The 19,950-nt window shown below is 31.3% G+C and overlaps 2 protein-coding genes across 2 annotated transcripts in view; both read left to right on the top strand.

The window, feature by feature from the left end:
- The window catches only part of LOC134236035 (receptor-type tyrosine-protein phosphatase T-like), a 56,254-nt gene that overhangs the window by 20,929 nt on the left and 15,375 nt on the right, over nucleotides 1–19,950 (top strand). The gene's annotated exons all lie outside the window — the stretch shown is intronic.
- The window catches only part of LOC134236039 (multiple epidermal growth factor-like domains protein 10), a 110,315-nt gene continuing 103,569 nt past the window's right edge, over nucleotides 13,205–19,950 (top strand). The window contains exons 1-2 of the mRNA XM_062718224.1: nucleotides 13,205–13,434; nucleotides 18,863–19,096. Of these exons, the coding sequence (XP_062574208.1) occupies nucleotides 13,377–13,434; nucleotides 18,863–19,096 (292 nt within the window). The 5' untranslated portion in view covers nucleotides 13,205–13,376. The remainder of the gene's footprint in view (nucleotides 13,435–18,862; nucleotides 19,097–19,950) is intronic.

Below are 19,950 nucleotides of genomic sequence, written 5' to 3'. Positions count from 1 at the left end.
AGATATCGAACAGTATTCAGGCTGAAAAGTGTATTCAACCAATACAAAGAAGAAACATAGCAATAACTTCTCTACCCTACAGGTGGAATCAGGTGTAATAGTGGAGAAGACATCTCCTGTCGATAGCATTGTGCTCCTTTTTATCATCGGAATGCTTATTTTAAATGAGCTTCCTGCTATACTTGTTTTATCAACTTTTTTGATAATAAATTCACTTCCTACACATTTTCCATCAGTAAATTATTTTTTTTTTTTTGTAAATCCGATGAATTTAGCGATACAAGCCCTGTATGCAGGCGAAAAGGTATACTGATGCATTGGTCAGGGGAGTTGACGGATGAAAAGTAAAACTTACCTAGTTCATTAGAAAACTTGATTATTGGATTAAGGACAAATGATACAAACAAATTTTTTTCTTTGAAAAAGATTAAAGATCATGTCTCAAGTTAAGAAAAGTTGATGGTTCTTAGAATTTTTTCTCCGAAGAACTGGAATATGAAAAAGACTTGGAAAATATTAGTAATATTTCTATGAAAAAACAAATATAGACAAATCACATTCAGTAAAGGTTAACAAGTGAAAATAAATTTCAGAATATGTTATCTTGGCACTAAAAGTGTAATATAAACTTAAGAAAAACATACCGACCCAGGTGAATTTAATTAGGAAAAGCTAAATGGTACAAATCAGCCTATGTGATATTGCAAATTTTTTGCTATTTCGATCTTCCTCTTAAAATTCACCTGGCTTGGTATATTTTTCTAAGGTTTATATTACACTTTTAGCGCCATAATAACATATTCTGAAATTTATTTTCACCTGTAAACTTTTACTGAATGTTGTTTGTCTATATTCTTTTTTTTATTGAAATATTACTAAAATTTTCCAAATCTATTTCATTTTCCAGTTCTTCGGAGAAAAGATTCTAAGAACCATCCACTTTTCTAAACTTGTGACATGATATTAAATCTTTTTCAAAGAAAAAATTTGTTTGTATCATCTGTCCTTAAAATAAATATTTTTTTTTCTACTAAAATATCCCAATTTGATAGATGTTTCGGACTGGATTGTATTTTCCCAAGCTCTCTGAGAAATATCGTGTCGAAATATAATTATTGTTAATAGCAATAATCGGTTGATATACGATGGTTGTTCAATACATAATTTCCTAAACTATATGACATACATGACAGATATCACATGACATTAAACTTGACTTTCTCTTATTATTGAATCTTTCATGAATTTATAATTTATGTGACCACTTTTCATCACATAGTTTCATCGCGAGAAGCTGGGAAACAAGGACTATTTGAGACACCGCAACATAAATGAATAGTAAAGAACAGGTAAACTAGAGTTAAAATAAAAGCTTCATTAAAGCTGCCGTAAAACTTGTTAAACATAAAGAGAAATATTTACTGAAATATGTGACTTTTACAAAAACCAATGCCTGTTTAATAGACAAAAGAGCTGGTGGATTTCAATAATAAAAAATAATATAATGGGCATCTAAAATTGATACCGTCCTTGCCAACAAAAAATAAAACAACTTATGTACTGTTTTCCAAATTTCAACAAATAATATTTGATGATGTATGACATCGTCGGAAACCCACGGTCGGTCTCGCTTCTCTTACCTCCCGTGGGACACAAGGCCGAAAAATTCGCTTGGAGGTGTGTCTCAATAACGCATTTTCATTGGTCGCAATACGAAACCGTATTGCGATGTGTAGCTTTAATTACCCAATCAAAATCATTGTTGCAACCCGTATGTCGGGAAGGATTTGCAAACAATATGGAGACGTTCGAGGCGAAAGTGAAAGAAGTTTTTCAAATAAACGATCTAAAAGACTTTCAAAGAGAGTCTTTGGCAGCGCTGTTGAAGAAAAGAGACGTTTTTCTGTCTATCAAAACCGGAGGTGGGAAAAGTATTTGCTACCGGGGCTTTCACACGGCATATAACGCTAGTTTTGACGACAACAATCCGATCTCAGTTTTGGTCGTCACACCTCTCCTTTCCATTATGCATGAACAGTGCAATTCATTGAATAGTTTAGGATTTCTTTCAGCATTTATTGGTAAGCAGACCTCCCCTATATGACCTATTTATCTACATAAACTATATATGCAGTGTAGATGATGAAACTCTTTTTTTGATTACATGTAAAAAAGATATATTAAAGAAAAGGAATTTTTCAATCAATTAAAAGTAAAATAATTTCTCGGCATTAGATGATAAACAAAAACTGTTTTTGGTTACTCAATACTGATTTTCATATGACAGGAAACATGTCAACGTTGTTTTTTTTCTTAATAATAAAAATTAAATAATATCAAAACAAACATTTTCCCATGTAATGTATTAGTATATTATTAATTTAACTATTCCTTAACTATTCCTTCGTGATAAAGGTGGTGAAAACGACGATTCCATATTAAGAAATGAAATGCAATTCATTTTCACCTCACCTGAAAGTGTGCTAAATGGAAAGTGGAGAGATTGGGTGACAAACAAGGTAAGAGAAGCGAGACCGACCGTGGGTTTCCGACGATGGATGTATGATTGACTTTAAGATACATAGCAAATTTCATAGACATCATATTGGGGGTAGTTTGCACCGTTTTTAGAAACGTTTGACGATAAAAAAGCTTGGTACTCAAAGGTCACCCTATATTTTGAAAAATGAGTGAAAACGACAGCGTATACGAAATTCTTAACAATTGTTTAGAAATACTAGAGCCGAGCTCGTTGCAAAGCAACGAGTAGGTCTTCCGTCGGAGCTACGGACAGAGAGAAATGACCTTGAGTCAAGGTCATGCCACGTTCTTATGATAAAGCAATCTTTTAGGGGTAGATATCATCTTATTATGTTTTACTATTAAAAAAGTGATAGAAAAGGAATGTTTGCGACCTTGACCTTGTCAAAATGACCTTGGGTCACACCATGACACAAGATGGTGATGAGCATACCCCATTTGTGTGCTACTGTATTGACAAATTCACACATGTCTTTTTCAAACAATGCATCCAGTCAAAATATCTTATCCTAAATGACCTTGATTCAAGGCCATAACACACTCTCCATGATTTAAGCCATACCTTTTTTTTAGATAGGCTTGTCACAGCTAATATACATGTGTAAAAAGTTATGGTCAATTTTAAGCAATGTTTAAATTTTGGAAAAGCCGGATAAACTTCAAGGTCAAAGTTCATGATATACTATTTGATATGATTTTATCACAGGTTACGTACATGACATTGTGATGTTTGTGTAATATGAAAGCCCTATCTCTCTTCATTAAGAAGTTATGATCAAGCCTCAAGGTCAAGTTGTCAAAAGTCAGTGTATTTAGAAAAGAGTTGTCATAGGTAATTCATAGGGATAAAATAAAAGCCCTATCTCTTCTCAGTCAAAAGGTATAAGTATTGTTAATGTTTTTGAAAAGCAGGTCAAATTTCAAGGTCAAAGGGTAAAAAATTAGTAAATTTTAAAAGGTGTTGTCACAGTTAATACATTTTTATAAAATGGAAGCTTTCAAAAGTTATGGTCAATTTAAAGTAATGTTATTTTTTTTAAGTAGGTCAAGCTCCAAGATCAAGGTCACAGGGTCAAAAATCCCAGTATATTTGAAAATCAGATGTCACAAATAATGCTCATATGAAATATCAAAGTCCTATTTCAACTCATTCAATAGTTATTATCAAGTTTAAAGTTCTCGTGACAGATGGACAGACTGGCTGACGAATAAGGTTTAATGTTCCCTAAAAAATAAATACATGTAATTTGAACATGATAGATTGAGAAGTAGGAATAATTAAAAAAAATTACTCAATAGAATATATTAGAATATAAATCAGGTTTCCTACATGAGATTTCCTTAAAGACTTATTAATACAAATTATTCAAGAACATGCAATACATGTTCTTGGAGGTTCAAAACGCGGAGACCGGTCATTTCGATGAGATGTCTCGTTACGGGGTTGGTGGTGCCATAAAAGGATTTCATTTGCCTGATTCCACCTCTGATTTTTTTTTTTTAAAGTCTGTCTTTGCGCTGCTAGTGATTTATATTGTTTAAACAAAATTTAATTTTATGAAAAGAATTATTTTTAATGCTTATTTTTGACATATGCTTAAGCTATTAACCTATCAATTTGAGTTTAAATAGTAAAAAGGAATTTGTCACTAAGTATTTATCTAAGGAATTAGTGTCAATCCTCTACATCAAAGAGCGTCTGACTTGTATGTATGATATAAATTGCGTAAATGTGTTAATTGAAATTTGAGTGAATCCCGTATGTTGTGTGAGAGAGTTTTTAGATCCGCCGTGGACTATCCCGGACGTGAACATTAGATGTACAGGACATTCCGTCATCAAGAAAATATAGTTTTACTCTGGACTATTCGGAGTTACCAAAACGTTTGTGTGTGTGTGTCGGTGTGTGAGTTTTACAACCTGTCTTTGTTTTCTGTGACTTGATTTGATTTAATTTTCAAAAAACAAACTTTAACTTTTTATTGCTTGACTTTCGTTTAATAAATTTTCATCACAAGTTCACTTGTGTTAATTTAACCAAATATATTCTATTAAAATAATGATTCCATCTTCTTTGTTAACTTTAAATTGCTTGAAATATAGTGTAAAAATCCAGAATGAAAAAAATGAATGTTAGAAATGAAATTATTAAGTGTCGGAAAAGCACTGCAAAATTCCGGAAATCAAACGCAGTAAAAACTGTACCCCCCCCCCCTATCCAAAGAAACTAATACATATATACACTTCGATGCTCGAATGAACACTTTAATCGGCACAAATTTTAGAAATTAAAACGTTTATATATAGGAAAGTTTAGTGACGCATACTAATTTTATTTTTTTTCCATTTATTTGACGACCTGTGAATAAAAAAAAAGTCGCGTATGATTGTTGGTTAACATTATAATATGTTATGGATTAAACATGAATTTCAACACCAGTCCTGACCTGTACGTACCTGAACAAACTAACCAACTGACATTCTCGACTCTGAAGGAAAACGTATCATTTGAGGGAAGGGGGGGGGGGGGTTACGTATCGCGATGAGAGGAAATTTAATTATCTCTTTTAGTCCAATAAACATGAAAGAATGGCTTGGAACATTTGTATGCAACTACATGACTTTCTCAGAAACAATTTTGAATTTGTTAAAAAAAATTTCTAATTATTCATTTTTTTCTCTCGTATTCTGAAAGCTCGGAATGTGTATATTTTGGGGGCTCTTCCGTGTAAAACCTGTAAAACAGCATGTATTTAGTTACCATCATGTACCCGTAAAATCGTGTCATAGTGATATTCTTTTTATTCGAAGAAATAAAAGGAATACATTCGGTACAATGCAATTATAAGTTATGTATCAATTCATGCAAATCTCAAAGTTGCTTCATTTACGATTTTCATGAGAATTGGAAACGTCACTTCCACTTACAATTTACTGTGCAGTGTTTATAGGTATTTGCTAATTTAAACAACATCGCAAATTTTTCTGATATAAAGCAATTAGAATAACTTGATATAGGCCCGTATACATGTAACGATTGCAATTACTTAAAAGTGGAGGGGGAGACGGGGCCTAAAAAACCGTCGTACTACGTGTATACCTTTCCAATAATAGAATGATCCGCACAAATCAAAAACAAGTTGCAGTATTGATATCCCCATTTTTTTTTAAATAATGAGACTATAATGGACTTCACAAGGGTAGAATTGAACATTAATTTATCATGTTTATGGTACATGTGCAATTAAAATCACTATCAAAATTGGCAGAGTTATCGATAGGTTATCCCGTGTCACCCTTCAGTGTAAGCGATGAACTCGTCCATAGATACCTCAGCAGATGAGAAAAGCGCGTGTAAACGCAGCCCCTTTTATTGATTCGTCAAAGACTAGAATCCGACATTCAACACTTTTAAATCATGTTCAAGAAAACCTTAAAATTTGTGTATAGAAATATTCTTACGATTAGCGCAAATGACATGTTTTCTTGATCTTAAATCTAGGACTCTCGTAAAAATCAAAGAGCGGTAATGTTGACCTCACGAATGTATACAGTTCAATGCGCGATCGATAAACGGGTTTCATAAGCATGTGATAACTGTACATACAAAACACGCACACTGTACACACGAAACTTTCGGGTCCGAGGAAAATTCACGATGCATGAATTGAATGACAGTGAATTATCTTAAGCTTGAATTTTTAAAAAAATAAATAATGCTACATTGAATATTGATACATGTAGTTAAAAATATTTTTCCCCTCTCCCGTCTAGTTCTTTACACTAAACACAGGGAGAAAGTTGTCTCTGAGTAATCTGTATGACATCCAGCTAGAGAATACGTTAAAAATCTTATTTCAACAAAGTTTAACATTCAATTTAGCTAGGTATATTATTCTTATCCAGTTAATTTCAGTTATACGTGTTATACGCGTACGCATATAGAATTCTTCTTCACTTGCCGTATAAAATCACTTACCTGTACACGGACTATAAAGTTTTCTGCTCATCTAATAAAACATGACTAGAACAAAATAACGTTTTCATGAGATCAATAAGATGCTAAAGAACCCATTTCAAATCGATAACCATATCGAAATATTTACCGTTTTTAAGTTATAAAGCAAAAACTTTCGAGCGCCCTTGGCCCCTAATTTGAGGGGCCAGCCCCTTTTTAATGATGTCAAATGATAGATCTTGAAATTATGCACAATATTTGTGAAACATGTCTTAACAAATTATTTTTAGTTTAAAAGATACATAAGGAAATAGATGTAAATTTTTGCGCTTTTAGGCATTCTTATTTTTGACCCCTATCTAGCACCGTTTTGAGCGCAGAAATCGAAAAAGAAAAACCGATGTGCACAACTTCAATTCTTCTAGTATTTAAATGCAGTAGACATTCTGCTCCAGCTTTTGTCGTTTCTGAGCCTTTGTCTGGAAACAAACAGCACCAAATTTTCATTTAAAGGGAAATAACTCAAAAGCGGAAGGGAATTTTTGAAATGTATGAAAACATTTAAATTGAGTTTTGTAACGTCCAAAAACTCTGAAAATTTGAGCGAAATCCGTTAAGAAATGAGCGAGTTACAAGGTCTCAAAGTTGGCGTCTAGGAAAAAAAAAGAATAATAAGAATAATCTTAACCATCAGAATCAGTAGAAGGTCTTCCCCCTGAGCGGAAGACCTTAATTAGCAATTGTAGTTATCCACGTTTGTTTTATTTTCAAACAGATACTGGAACATGAATCTATTACGTAAAACCCTAAAACAAAATTTACCTTAAGATGTACTTGATAAAAACGGCGAATGTCTGTTAACAGCACAAGTATTCAAGAGCACAAAGACAGATTTACATGTAATTTAAAGAGTAAATGGGTTTTCGGGATAAACAGAAAGTTAATGTTTTTTCACATTAACGATATTCGCCAGATCATTGACCTTTTTGACTTGTTTCTATTTCCAAATTTAAAAAGCACCTTTCAGAAGGAAGAAACAAGCCCGGGAAATCATTGGATCTGCCATTTTCCGGTATACTAAGGATCATACCTAAAAATGAGTTCTAAAAACAATAAGAAATTTGATAAAAAAATGTTACGGACATGTATTTTACTTAAAAGCGATTAATAAGTAAAATCGTGAAGCCTTAATCATTTAAAAGCGTCTTTTGCCTCTTTCTGAGCACCGAGGACGTTATTTATTGAACAGCCCTCGTATCTCAATGTCGATTTGAAGTCTATTGAAAGTATATCTATATATCAATTTTAGTGTTTTTTACTACAATACTAAGATGTTTATTTTAAAATCTAATCTGATGACAAATTTATCAATATAGCAATTTTACTCCTTCTTGCATAAGCATTTATTTCTATTAATAGAATGCGACGGTGGCAGACATGGTCAGGATTGTGGATTAAATGTGGAGCATGTCTGGGATATAAACAATGTCATCACATCAATGCTTCATGTCCTGAAGGCTGTGATGCTGGATATGAAGGGACATTCTGTGACAAAGGTATTTTTAATAATATTTTCAACATTTTGTATTAGTCGTTTGTGGCATTGCTCCTGATTTTTACAACTTGTCCTCAGAATTAAAAAAAAAACAACATGTATTTGTGAAACACTGATGCTCCCATATGCAACTTATGGTGAGGGTTTTACTTTTTCAAATGCCTGTCAAACTACAAAGATCAAGGTAAAAAATGTTTGTATCCAAAGGAAGGTGTTGTTAAAAAAATACACCTATGAAAAAGAAAGCCCTATGTCGAACTGTTCAAAAGTTATGACCAAGGTTAGAATTTTTAAGAAATGGTTCAAACTCTAAGGTAAAGGGCAAACGGTCAAAAAAATAGATATACCCGCTTTGTTACATTGAATTCACATGTGAAGGATGAAAGCCCTAGCTATATCTGTTCGAAAGTTATGGACAATATTAAAGTGTGCGTTTGAGTGTTTTTTTTTTTTTTTTGGTATAATACAAAAGCCATAACCACACCAACTAAATAGTTATGAGGTAGGTTAATTTTTGGCAACAGACACACACACAGAGACAAACAGACAGACAGACAACAAACGAAAAGATACATGTATGTCAAAACAATATATACCCTGGATTTTTCCATCCAGTAGCATAAAATTACTCGTCAATATGTAAAAAAAATAAATATAATCATTTATGTTAAAATGTAAGAAAGCTTTAGCTCAATTTGAAAGAAAGTAATATGGCAATATATGGAAGAGTTATATGTCAATATAAAAGAGAGTTATAGTTTAATAATTTGTGAAATTTTATTCAAAGAGTGTTCAAAGGGAAAGTTTGGTAACAACTGTGAACAGAATTGCAATGAAAACTCTAAGGATTTCCTAGAATGCAACGGAACAACAGGAGAGTGTGAAGTTGGATGTCAACCAGGGTGGAAGGGACTTCAATGTACAAATAGTAATGTTAATTTGATGAATTAAGAAATATCATAATTTTAAAAAGGAGGCATTTTGTATTCTAGGAGAGGGTAAAAAAACAAATAATATTTAAGGCTAAATAACTCTTGTTTGTTAATACCTTATGCATTTAAATCTTAAATAGCCAGCAAAACAGCTATTTCCCATTATTTATCAGACTATATTTAATTTAATAAAGGCAACTGTAAGTAATTATCATTATTTGTCAACAATTATGATTATCAACATAGTTATAATAGCAGTAAAAAAAAAGTATTTACATGTATCAGCAAAAACAACCCGCGTTTAGTAAATATTTAAAACCGTTAATAGAATTTCTTTTTCCTGGCATTTTGTCATATAATGCATTTAAAACCTAATAAAATGAGTACATTTAAATAATCTTTATTTCTGTTTTAATCTGAATCATATCAGAATGTGGTGGTGGATTTTATGGTAAGGATTGTAGCCTGTCATGTGGTCAATGCCTGAATTCAGCTCAATGTCATCCGCTGAATGGATCCTGTTTCGATATATGTGACGCAGGTTACCATAGACCATTATGCAACGAAAGTAAATCGATTTTGAAGATACATGTTTAATTAGATTAAGTGATATTTCACACAAATACCCTTCACACTTCATTTAATCAAAAATCACATTTGAAATTATTGTGGGAAAATTTGTAAAGGTTGTCTAGAATTGTATTGGTTTAAAAAAAAGAAGAAAATTTTACGTTTGGCAAAAAGCCGTTTATTATTTCTTAAGCTTCTTATGGCATTTTTAGCGTGCAATCATGGCTGGTATGGCTCAGAATGTCAACTACAGTGTGGTTACTGCAAAGGTTATAAACCATGCCATCACGTGACCGGATCTTGTTTTGGTGCATGTGAACCAACCAAAGGGAGATGATAGATTATCTGAAAGGATTTATATCTTCTAAACCACGCAATAATGAGCTTAAAGAAAATGACACATCGCCAATTGACGACTGATATGAGAATAAATATCTTTTAAATTATGAACAAAATTTTGAAAAATACTTTTTCATCGAAAATATACATACAAGATTCTGTTTTTGACATAGCTACTGTCTTCTTGATTGGAAATAAAAAAAATCATTGCCTCGTCGTCAGAAAATACAACTAATCAGCCTTTCATATACTGACTGAAGTGTTACATATTCATTGTTTGTCCAATCTTTTAACATATTTAATTTTTTATTTATTTATTTTTTTTTTTTTTTTTTGGCTTGATTTACAAAGAATTTAAACAATAATAGTTTGTTTTTTTTATATTAGAAAAAAGGTAGACATAATATATCATTATACCTATATTGATAACATTCAAATCAAATTTGCTTCCAAGAAGGCTTTAAATCTTAGTAATGACTCAAAAAAGTACTCTTTACAGTAAAAATGCTTTAGGAATTAATGGATCCTCGGTATATATATTGAGCGGCCATATACTTTTTTTTAAATATACTTTGTCTTTTTACATTACGATAGGGTCTCGGATCCTCATTTCACCATGTTGGTCTCGAAAGAGGAATTTAATTTTATACATGTAGTACGACTATTTTACCCAATAATTGCTGTAGCCACAATTCTTCTCTTTTTTCACTTTCAGTTTTCATCTCGTCTATACTTACAGTTTATCGTCGCTAGCTTTGACGTAGTAATCTTACAACATTTCATCTTCTCCAGAACAACCAATTCTAACAAGATTTGATAGAGGATATTATTTGCATCAAATAAAGGACTTCACTACATTTTGTATATCCTCTTACAGGCCACGATAATTCAGAAATTAGTAGATATTTGATCAGATCATTGAAAAATCTTCTTATGAACAAAACGGGAAAACAAGCATTTTTTAAAAAAAAGTTGTACATGTAGCAATATTGAACATTCATGGGGATGAAAAAAAGTAACTGTTCATAAAAATATCTACAAGCAATGCAAAGTTATTAACATTGCATAAAGAGAAACAAGATACATCAAGACGGGGCCAGGAGTAAAGGACAAGTACGTATGTCCTATTCACTACAGCTGTGAGTCTAAGTTTTGATTATGAAAACGTAACATTCCATTATAGCTAAAATTTATATAGGAACCAATGCGTAATATTTGGTTTGAAACAATTCTGCAAAAGTAGGCCTTATGGATAGGTGTTTAATTTCCTAAAGCCTTCATCGTTGGACCTTGGATTGCACAATCTGAATTATTTATGAAAGCACAGATTTCAATTCAAAAGTACCCGCTTTCAACACAACACACACGTTTCTTTAATCGCATCTTCTTGGCTTTTCTGGTAAGCTTAGAAAAACACCCTTGATGCATTTTTGTCACCATATATTTTTAATTTTTTTTTTAAACAGATAAAAGGTACATACTTTATTAGAATAGACGATCTTCATGTTGAGGGCATTTAGATTTTTTTTAATTTAGACTTTTCACGTGATGTCGACGTCACATGATTCTATCAATTATACTTGCAGTTTAGAGGTCGTCTGTAAATTCAAATATTTCAAGGTCATAACCAAGTTAAAAATCTTAGTTTATTAAATTCCTTTTCAACACTATATGAACATTGTGAAAAATGCTGCAAACCTATGTAGTTTCCCTCTTTGAATTGCTAAAATTTAATTTGTTGGACGGCAGGTTGAATATTTTGCTGGTCAACTACATTAAATTGAGCTATAATTAATTTATTTGCAAGATTTCATGAGATTCGCAGCAGTTTTTAAATATCTTAATGCTTCTTGAGTTTATGTGTAAAAACTTGACAAGATACATTGAGGGTACATAATACACAATACATCGATTGATTAAGGCCCATCCATAATTTTTCAATGAATCTACATACAAACACACAACAGTATCACTTGTCTGGAGAATGTACGGACAATCTTTAAATAAAATACTAAAATAGACATTGCATCCAAGTTAACGGCCTTTCATTTAACTGCACATAATATTTTATTTGAGAACAAAAGACATTTTCCATCGTTCAGAATATGACTTGATCAGCCTCTAACTGTCAACAAATTGCGTCATTTTTGCGAGATTATGTCAAATTGACAAAAAATTGCGATCGACGCATTGTTTATATACTGTTGTGTGGGATTTAACAAACGACAAAACTGTATGTAATATTAAGTTTATATTTAGTATACAGCTATCCGGCTGTTTGAAATAGCAAATAATTTCATTTTGTGTTATTTTGAAGACCTTATTTTATGTGTGACGTCATAGTAAACATTTCAAGTACAAATTAGGGCCCGCCTACTTAATGTAACCTTAACTGTGCTGCGCATCTATCTATCTATTAGTCTGTGCAATATACAAACTTGACAATTCTACCTACAGTATATTTTCGGGCATATAATCACATTCTTAAACTCTATTTACTTCCCAGATAATCAATACTAGCTCTTCAATGTTAGAAATAATTGGAAAATCCGGGATTTCCCTAATCTTATCTACATTTATCTGTGCATTTACATATTTTGAAGAACTTTCGTCGCAATTCGTTAGTGTAAAATATTTTGAAATATATTTAATGAACATGGAGGGATAGGTTATTGATTTGGTCATGTTTGCTTGACCTTGAGGATTAGATACAAATAAGGTATTGTTATGCTACACATATCTCTCTCTCTCTCTCTCTCTCTCTCTCTCTCTCTCTCTCTTTCAAGAAATATGATAAGCATTATTATCACAATACTTCTCCAACCACGAAATCAAATCCTCACAGATCATTTTTTTCTCAAAATTCGGAATCCCCCCGGAAATATTTGATTTTACAGTATTATGGATAAAAGTAATTATTTAGCAGAGTATTGCATCTCAAATTTGGCTTACATTTACATTAACATATAAATTGTACTATGTATTAAACATTTTATTTTTATGAATACAACAACAAAGTCATGTAAGCGTCATTCCTGATGATTGATTTATTGAAGTAAGAGGGCAAATATAAAGTAAAAGTACTATGAAATGCAACATACAAAAACAAATGGAGTAAAATTCTTGGTTGCATCACAAAGATTTGTAAGACATTCAAATCCATAGCGAATTTTTTTTTTCAAAACAATAATATTTCTATTAAGGTATCAATATACGCTGATACATTATGGTGTGTATAAAATCAATATTCTGATATCTATTCAGTCATAGCACTGAGTAAATAAACTCTTAAAAAGGAAATAACTTCCTTTCCGTGCAATTAGGATGCGAATCACCTCAAGTAGACCTATATAAAGTGATTTGTGTTATGAACAACACAATTTTAAAGTACAGTGATGTCATTGCAGCGAATTTTCATCCTAATGAGTTGTTTTTAAATCGTTTTGCACTCTAAAGAATTTTTTTCCTGAAGTTTAACAATATGATTTTATTGCTAATCTACGAAATAGCGTTGGTAGTATGGTGTGCAAGCAGTTATGGTAAGTAACGATTTATATATTTTAGTTATTTTAGGTTAACAGTTGTTAGGGTTTTTTATGACTCAACATTTCTTAATTTGCATCGATAACAGGTAAATCTATTGAACTTGAATGCGAGGTATGCAGTTATGAACCAGATTTGAGTTTAGAGTTTTATAGCTCTTTTTTCGAACTATTTTGATGAGCCATTTCCTTATCATGGGTGGGATTTCAATTCAAGAGTTTGGCAAAGAGTTGTATCACTTACAGCAAGTGAATAATTTTTACATCATATTAAAAAAATATGATTTTTGAGGGATGGATAGCACAATTCATAGCCTGGTTGTAGTCTATGAAGATTCAATGATCTATAAGTCTAAATCAATCCTATTGCAAGAAATCAAAATTTACAATAAAAATGAATGAAATTGGCTGAGGGGAACATAGCAAAAACTGCATGTACATGTATATAGCAAAGCATATGCAACTGACAGAGGAATATTACTTAAAAAGTAGGGAAAAGTCACAACGAAGAGTCATTTAACCCCATTTGTAATACAATTTAGTGCTTAATTGTTTGATGACATTTTCTGTCTAAATGTTATAAATGAATCTGTTTCTGTCGAGTCATTGTTTTTTTAACTTCACCGAGGTATATTTAGTAGACATATATTTGTTTAAGTATCTGTTGTTTAAAAATGATCCATATATCTCATTGTCAAGTATATTTCCGCATTAAGTGCTTCCTTCCGGAGAATAGTGAAATAGTTCTGCTTCCTTTTGAATATAGAAATTGCTTGGTTAATACATGGAGATAACAAACAGTTTTTTAAGCTCGAAAGTCCATAAAACAAAACAGAATAGGAGCAAAGCAAACACGGACCTTCTGAATATCAGAGGTGGGATCAAGTGCATGGAAGAGTGACAATCCCCTGCCGAATGCTCACACCCGCAGTGTGTTACTTGTGATGATAGGGATAGGGAAATAACGGGAAAATCCTCCGTCAACTCAGTATGAAAATAATGGACTAACAATTGCTATTAAAAAACCTCTGTCAATGATTAATTGAACGTGTATTTGCTAACAAGATCATTGAATAGACCAAAGAACTAAGTTTCATCAACTTTTTTATCAATAATTTACCTTGTTTTAGAAATTATACATACGTAGAGTATCCTCTTGCGTATCGAATCAACTGAGAGATATAAACTGGTATACAGGTAATGAAGGTATATTGCTGCATAAGTTATGAAAGTTTAGGATTGAAAAGTTGCAGAGAACACATTTATCATAGAGCTTTGTTGTTAGATTACCATTGACGTATTTTTCAAGTAAAATATCTCAATATCAAACAGATGTGTCAGACTCTGTGGTACATGTACATGTATCTTTATCATAAACCTTACTTTTTTACGATGATGCAAAGACTGTACAGTAGGTTCATTGACATCTTTCATGATGACTGCAATCCTTTTTATGAACAATTTGGGACTTAAGTAACTCAAATGATACAATAGTTATTAAATAAATCACTAAACACCGTCGGTGATTTACCAGATGTGTCGCATCGTTTATAATTAATGCTTAACGATACGATCACATGCCGACACAAGTCTAGATGTTAAGACGTCTTTCAAGGAAACAATTCACAGAAACATTTAATTTCTTTTTGACCTCTTGTATTTGTTCAATTGCCCATAAATGAGAAATAGATTCAAAACTGGGAAAATATGGCTGATTTTTGGATTGTGATTGGGTCTTGTTTTCAGAACTTGCTATATCATTCTGGATATTTTCCAGTGTTTAATATTACTTTTAGAAATCACTCTGACACAATACATAATACGGTCCTTTAAAGTGGCAAATAACTTGATAAGTAGTAAAGGAAGGGGCTTGGTAGGGCAATCTCTAGATCCGACAGTAAATATACAACTGGCTACTTAAATAGTGTTATATATATTCAACATTTTTCATCGTTAATTCATTCCGCATATTTTGATCATTTTTAAAAATTATTTCAATTCATTTACTGAATATCAATGAAACAGCAAATGTAACACAACTGGTGTTTAGTAAAATCTGGTACATGTATAAACAGGTAATAAGTGGTATAAAAATCCCATCGAATGATGATTTATTTCTATTGAATTTCATTTTTATTGTTATTTATTTGATGATTTGATAAATGAGTCAGTCTCTGATCGAAGATGAACGATGTTTTATAGTTCTTTAAATAAAATACAATATTTTACAATGCACAGTATGTGATTTAAACAAAATAAACAAAAAAAAAAAATCAGCTTTAAAAATAAATCTTAGTACACGTACTTAACTTATGGAAGTTGGATCCTTCAATTAAAAATAATGAGAATTTTTTTTTTTATCAAGTATATTTTTTAGAATTAATGCACGAAAATAATGTTGATCGATGCATTTCTGTTGGCGCTACATATCATTTAGATTTACCTTTTTGCACCGTAAATACGACTTACACATAAATATTTTCTTTTTAGTTTTTTTTCTGCAATAAAGTTTGTTCAAATTAATGAGTGGAACAAGCAAAGTCTTATTTCATCTTAAATAGACACGTTAAATTTGTGACAACGAAAAAATTTTCAAATCACTGCGCATGTACATTTATTTCACCCTTTTCCACTCAAATATGTTCATTTTTCTGGCATTAAAAATTTAACAAGCAAATTACTAAACTTAAGAAAAATGGTTAAAAGATATCACATATATTCAGAAAAGAAATTTAAAAGTGAGGATCTCTGGTCAATTTTTAGATATTACAAAATTAGTGCCAATTTCAATCTTAATTTGGGCTATTCTTTCTTAATTTTTACGATATATTTCCTATATTTATCAAATATGATGATAGAATTCGTGACAGTTCATTTAATAGATAATTCAGGATTTGTATAAAACAGTCCATTGCACAAAATAATTATATGAGCAGGCTGGATGTAAAAATAGGAATCCAAAATAAACATATTCTATATAATAAGAAAGAGAGAAAATGATTATTGTTTAAAAAAAAAATTCATCACAAATTATAGTCTCTCACTTTATGCTTTTTTACTGAAAGAATTCAAACATTATGCAAATATTTTAAATTCAGATAAAAATCTGCTCAAAAGCTCAGTAGCGAACGTCGTTAAGGATAATTGTGTGAAAATGGGAACGGATAGTAAAATACAGTTTTTCATTGTACAATAAATGGCCACCCCTATACAATGTAAATATTCATTTACCTAACAATGTTTTTTCTACACCTCTTTGCGTTGCAGGGAAAACTATAACATCGGGAAATATTCTCAAATGTCACGGAAAAAGCTAGGGGAAAGAGTTTATTTAAAAAAAAAAATTTAGCGCTCATTTACATTATCTTCTTGTGATTTTTTTTTTCATTTCCTTTTTCATTATTTATTATTATTTGTTTCCGTCTTTTACCTATAAAATTGTTTTTTTTTTTCTCTCCAAATTCCTTTTTTATAAGGAAAAAAATCATTTGGAAAATTTTTTACATTTACTTTCCTCTGTTAATTTCATAATATTTCAAATTCTTTTTTTTTCTATGTGATAACACTATGAAAGTTAGAGGAGATGGATTCTTGATAATTCTACCGGAATGTAAACTAGGAAGGTCGATAGATCAGGAGCTAAGGAAGCCTAATATGCATGCAAATCTCGTGCCCATCTGTCTCTGTGTCTGACACTAAGGAGGCCACATTTTCTTCATTAGATATGCTTTATCAACAAATACATTAGCAAACCTTTGAAACTTCATAAATGATCCAAATCAGTACATCTAAAATCAAGACCTTGTCAAAATTTATTAAAAAATTTAAATTGCATTTATGGTGGTATATATATTATTCTTCCCGTTTGGTCAACGATGAAAGGTGAAAAAGAACATAGATTCACATAAATAAAACTTCCTGATAGAATTTGAGTTTGCTTTTTGGGGTTTTTTATTGTCTGAAGAGCCATTGATGGATTCTGTGCTGTCTATCATTTTATATAAAGTTTATTAGTATGGTTTCTATGAAAACATATTTCTTAGCATTAGGAGTTTAATGGACATCTGGGTATAGTAGGTAAATTCTTTTTTTTTACGGCCATAATTATTTTTTTCCCACAAGTTAAAGCACACCTTGAAAACTGATCCATATTGTAATAGGATAGTGTACGCAAAGATGTGACAAATTTCTTTTGATTAAACGCAGTCTACCTTCTGACAATACATAGCTCATCATGTTGATAATTTAATTCATTTGTGTATTTTAGTAAATGAGTTTTAATTAGCAATCACATATGAATTTATTCATGTTGCAAATAGGGATATATTAGACAATCTGTAGCGTTAGTTTTATATTTAATAACGCTAGAAACAACAAATGCAATATTTTTTGCGCACTTTTGCTCATTTACATCATCTTCTTATGAAATTATAGTACATTATTTAACGAAATCTGTATATTTTATCCATCTCCCATCCTTTATAGTCGTCTCTATAGGTGATAAACTCGCTTCTTTAAATTTATTTGATAGATTGCTGAAAATTTACTTAAGCGAGTTTATTGCCTGTATAGACGACTATAAATGATTGAGAGGTAGAAAAAACATACCTATTGGCTACAGAATGAGTCAAGAATTAGGGAGTGAAAGGTAGTTGATTGACCAATTCTAGAAGGTGGAGAAATTCTGCCCCAAAAGTGCGCAATAAATATTGTATCGTAAATTGCACCTTTTTTTGCATTACGGGATCTGTAGCGTTACATGTAGGGTGAATGACTAAAATATAAAACCCTAACTTTACAGATCTGCAGCTACATGACACATTGTATATGTACTTATAGCATACATCGACAAAAGGGAATCCTATAAATAAATATATCTAGTGTCTTCCTTAAAGGAGTCTAATAACCAGTTTTACAATCATATAGAAGTTCTTCAAAAACTAATTACGATTACATTTTATTTGAGTCATTCAATATAAGAAAATAAATAATTTTTTTAAAATCTACATCCAGTAAAAATGTTCAATTTTTGAGGTTAGGTTTTATATTCTTTTTATTGTTATTATTATTTTTCTAAATGAGTTTATTTCTTTCTCATTACTTTATTCAAATTCATTTTAACTGACCACTTTTAGTTCAATTGAAATGGAAAAGAGATTCCACTATTAATTGTACTAATGGTAAAAGTAAAAACAAGATAAATAATATTATAATTTCAGTAAAACTCACTTTGAAAAGATAATATATTTTGGTTTTGTCACTATTTCTAGTGTAAATCCATTGCAATATTGGATTTGTGTGCATTATTTTAAAACACATTACGCCATTTTTATGTAATTAATTTATTTCAAATTATGATTTTCAAATATGAAAAAAATTGTTCATTAAATTTATAAGAATATGTTGATTTCTTTTCTTTTTTTAGAGAATGTGGCATTCAGCAAACCAACATGGCAATCACAGCAATATAATCCTGGAAATGCTTTGTTCAACTCCAGTAACGCAGTAGATGGTAAAAAATCAAACCTCAAAGCTTGGGGAGGAGAATGTGTTATATCAGCCGCTAGGTATAGAACTGCCACTTGGTGGGTGAATCTGGAATCAGTATACAGCATCCATGACATAAGAATTTATTATAGGACAGATAATGCTGTGTGGGGTGAGTTCAATATAAAAAAAAAAGATTAAGTACATGTACATATTCACCTTTAAATCTTAATATTAACATTCGCTGTGATTTTCTACTAAGCCAACTGTGAAATTGATTTGAAAGTCATTTTTGTGTATACTCACGCGTAAAAATATACACGGAGAAACGTGTGTTAACGTGACGTCACAATGAGGCTGCAGCGACGTAAGTAAAATTGTAGCGATATAGGACAGCGAGAAATTCAATCACTGAGTATATTTTAGTTGCTTCCAAACATCTTAAATGTAAATATAAGGAATGTTTTTTTAGTTAAGTATGAGTTATTTGTTGTGTGAATCACACAAACTTGCACGTATGCATATTTTTCATGAAGCGCTAGTGCGCTTCATGAAATATGCCTACGTGAAAAGTCTGTGTGATTCACACACCAATAACTCACACTAAACTGAAAAAAAAAACATTCCTTAAATAAACCAGCAGTCTTGTTTTGAATCATCATATCGTAAGTCCTATGTTCGATACAATGACCTTGTCAACATTACATTTTGACACTGAGTCAAATGACTGATGTTTTTCATACTTTTTGCTTTCTTTTTCTTGAATGATAGACAGTACTGTGTTCCATTATTCACACACTGAATTGACGACCTGTAAATAATATTTTATTTAATTAGAGAATACATATTTTGTTGAGAAAATATTACTTGATCTGTCTCTCATGTTTCAAATATTCCATATTGACAAGTCATGAGAAGGAGCACACGGTGGGTGTAGCCAAACGGCAGAGGTTGCTCCTCCATGGGATTTGATCCCACGTCTGATTTTTTGAAGGTCCGTGATTCCTCTGCTCCCATTTTGATTTA

Source organism: Saccostrea cucullata, unplaced genomic scaffold (genome assembly GCF_032062105.1).
Source record: "Saccostrea cucullata isolate Sc308-1 unplaced genomic scaffold, CSIRO_AGI_Scuc_v1 ctg1483, whole genome shotgun sequence".
Lineage (NCBI taxonomy): Eukaryota > Metazoa > Mollusca > Bivalvia > Ostreida > Ostreidae > Saccostrea > Saccostrea cuccullata.
This window is presented reverse-complemented; position numbering and strand designations above follow the sequence as displayed.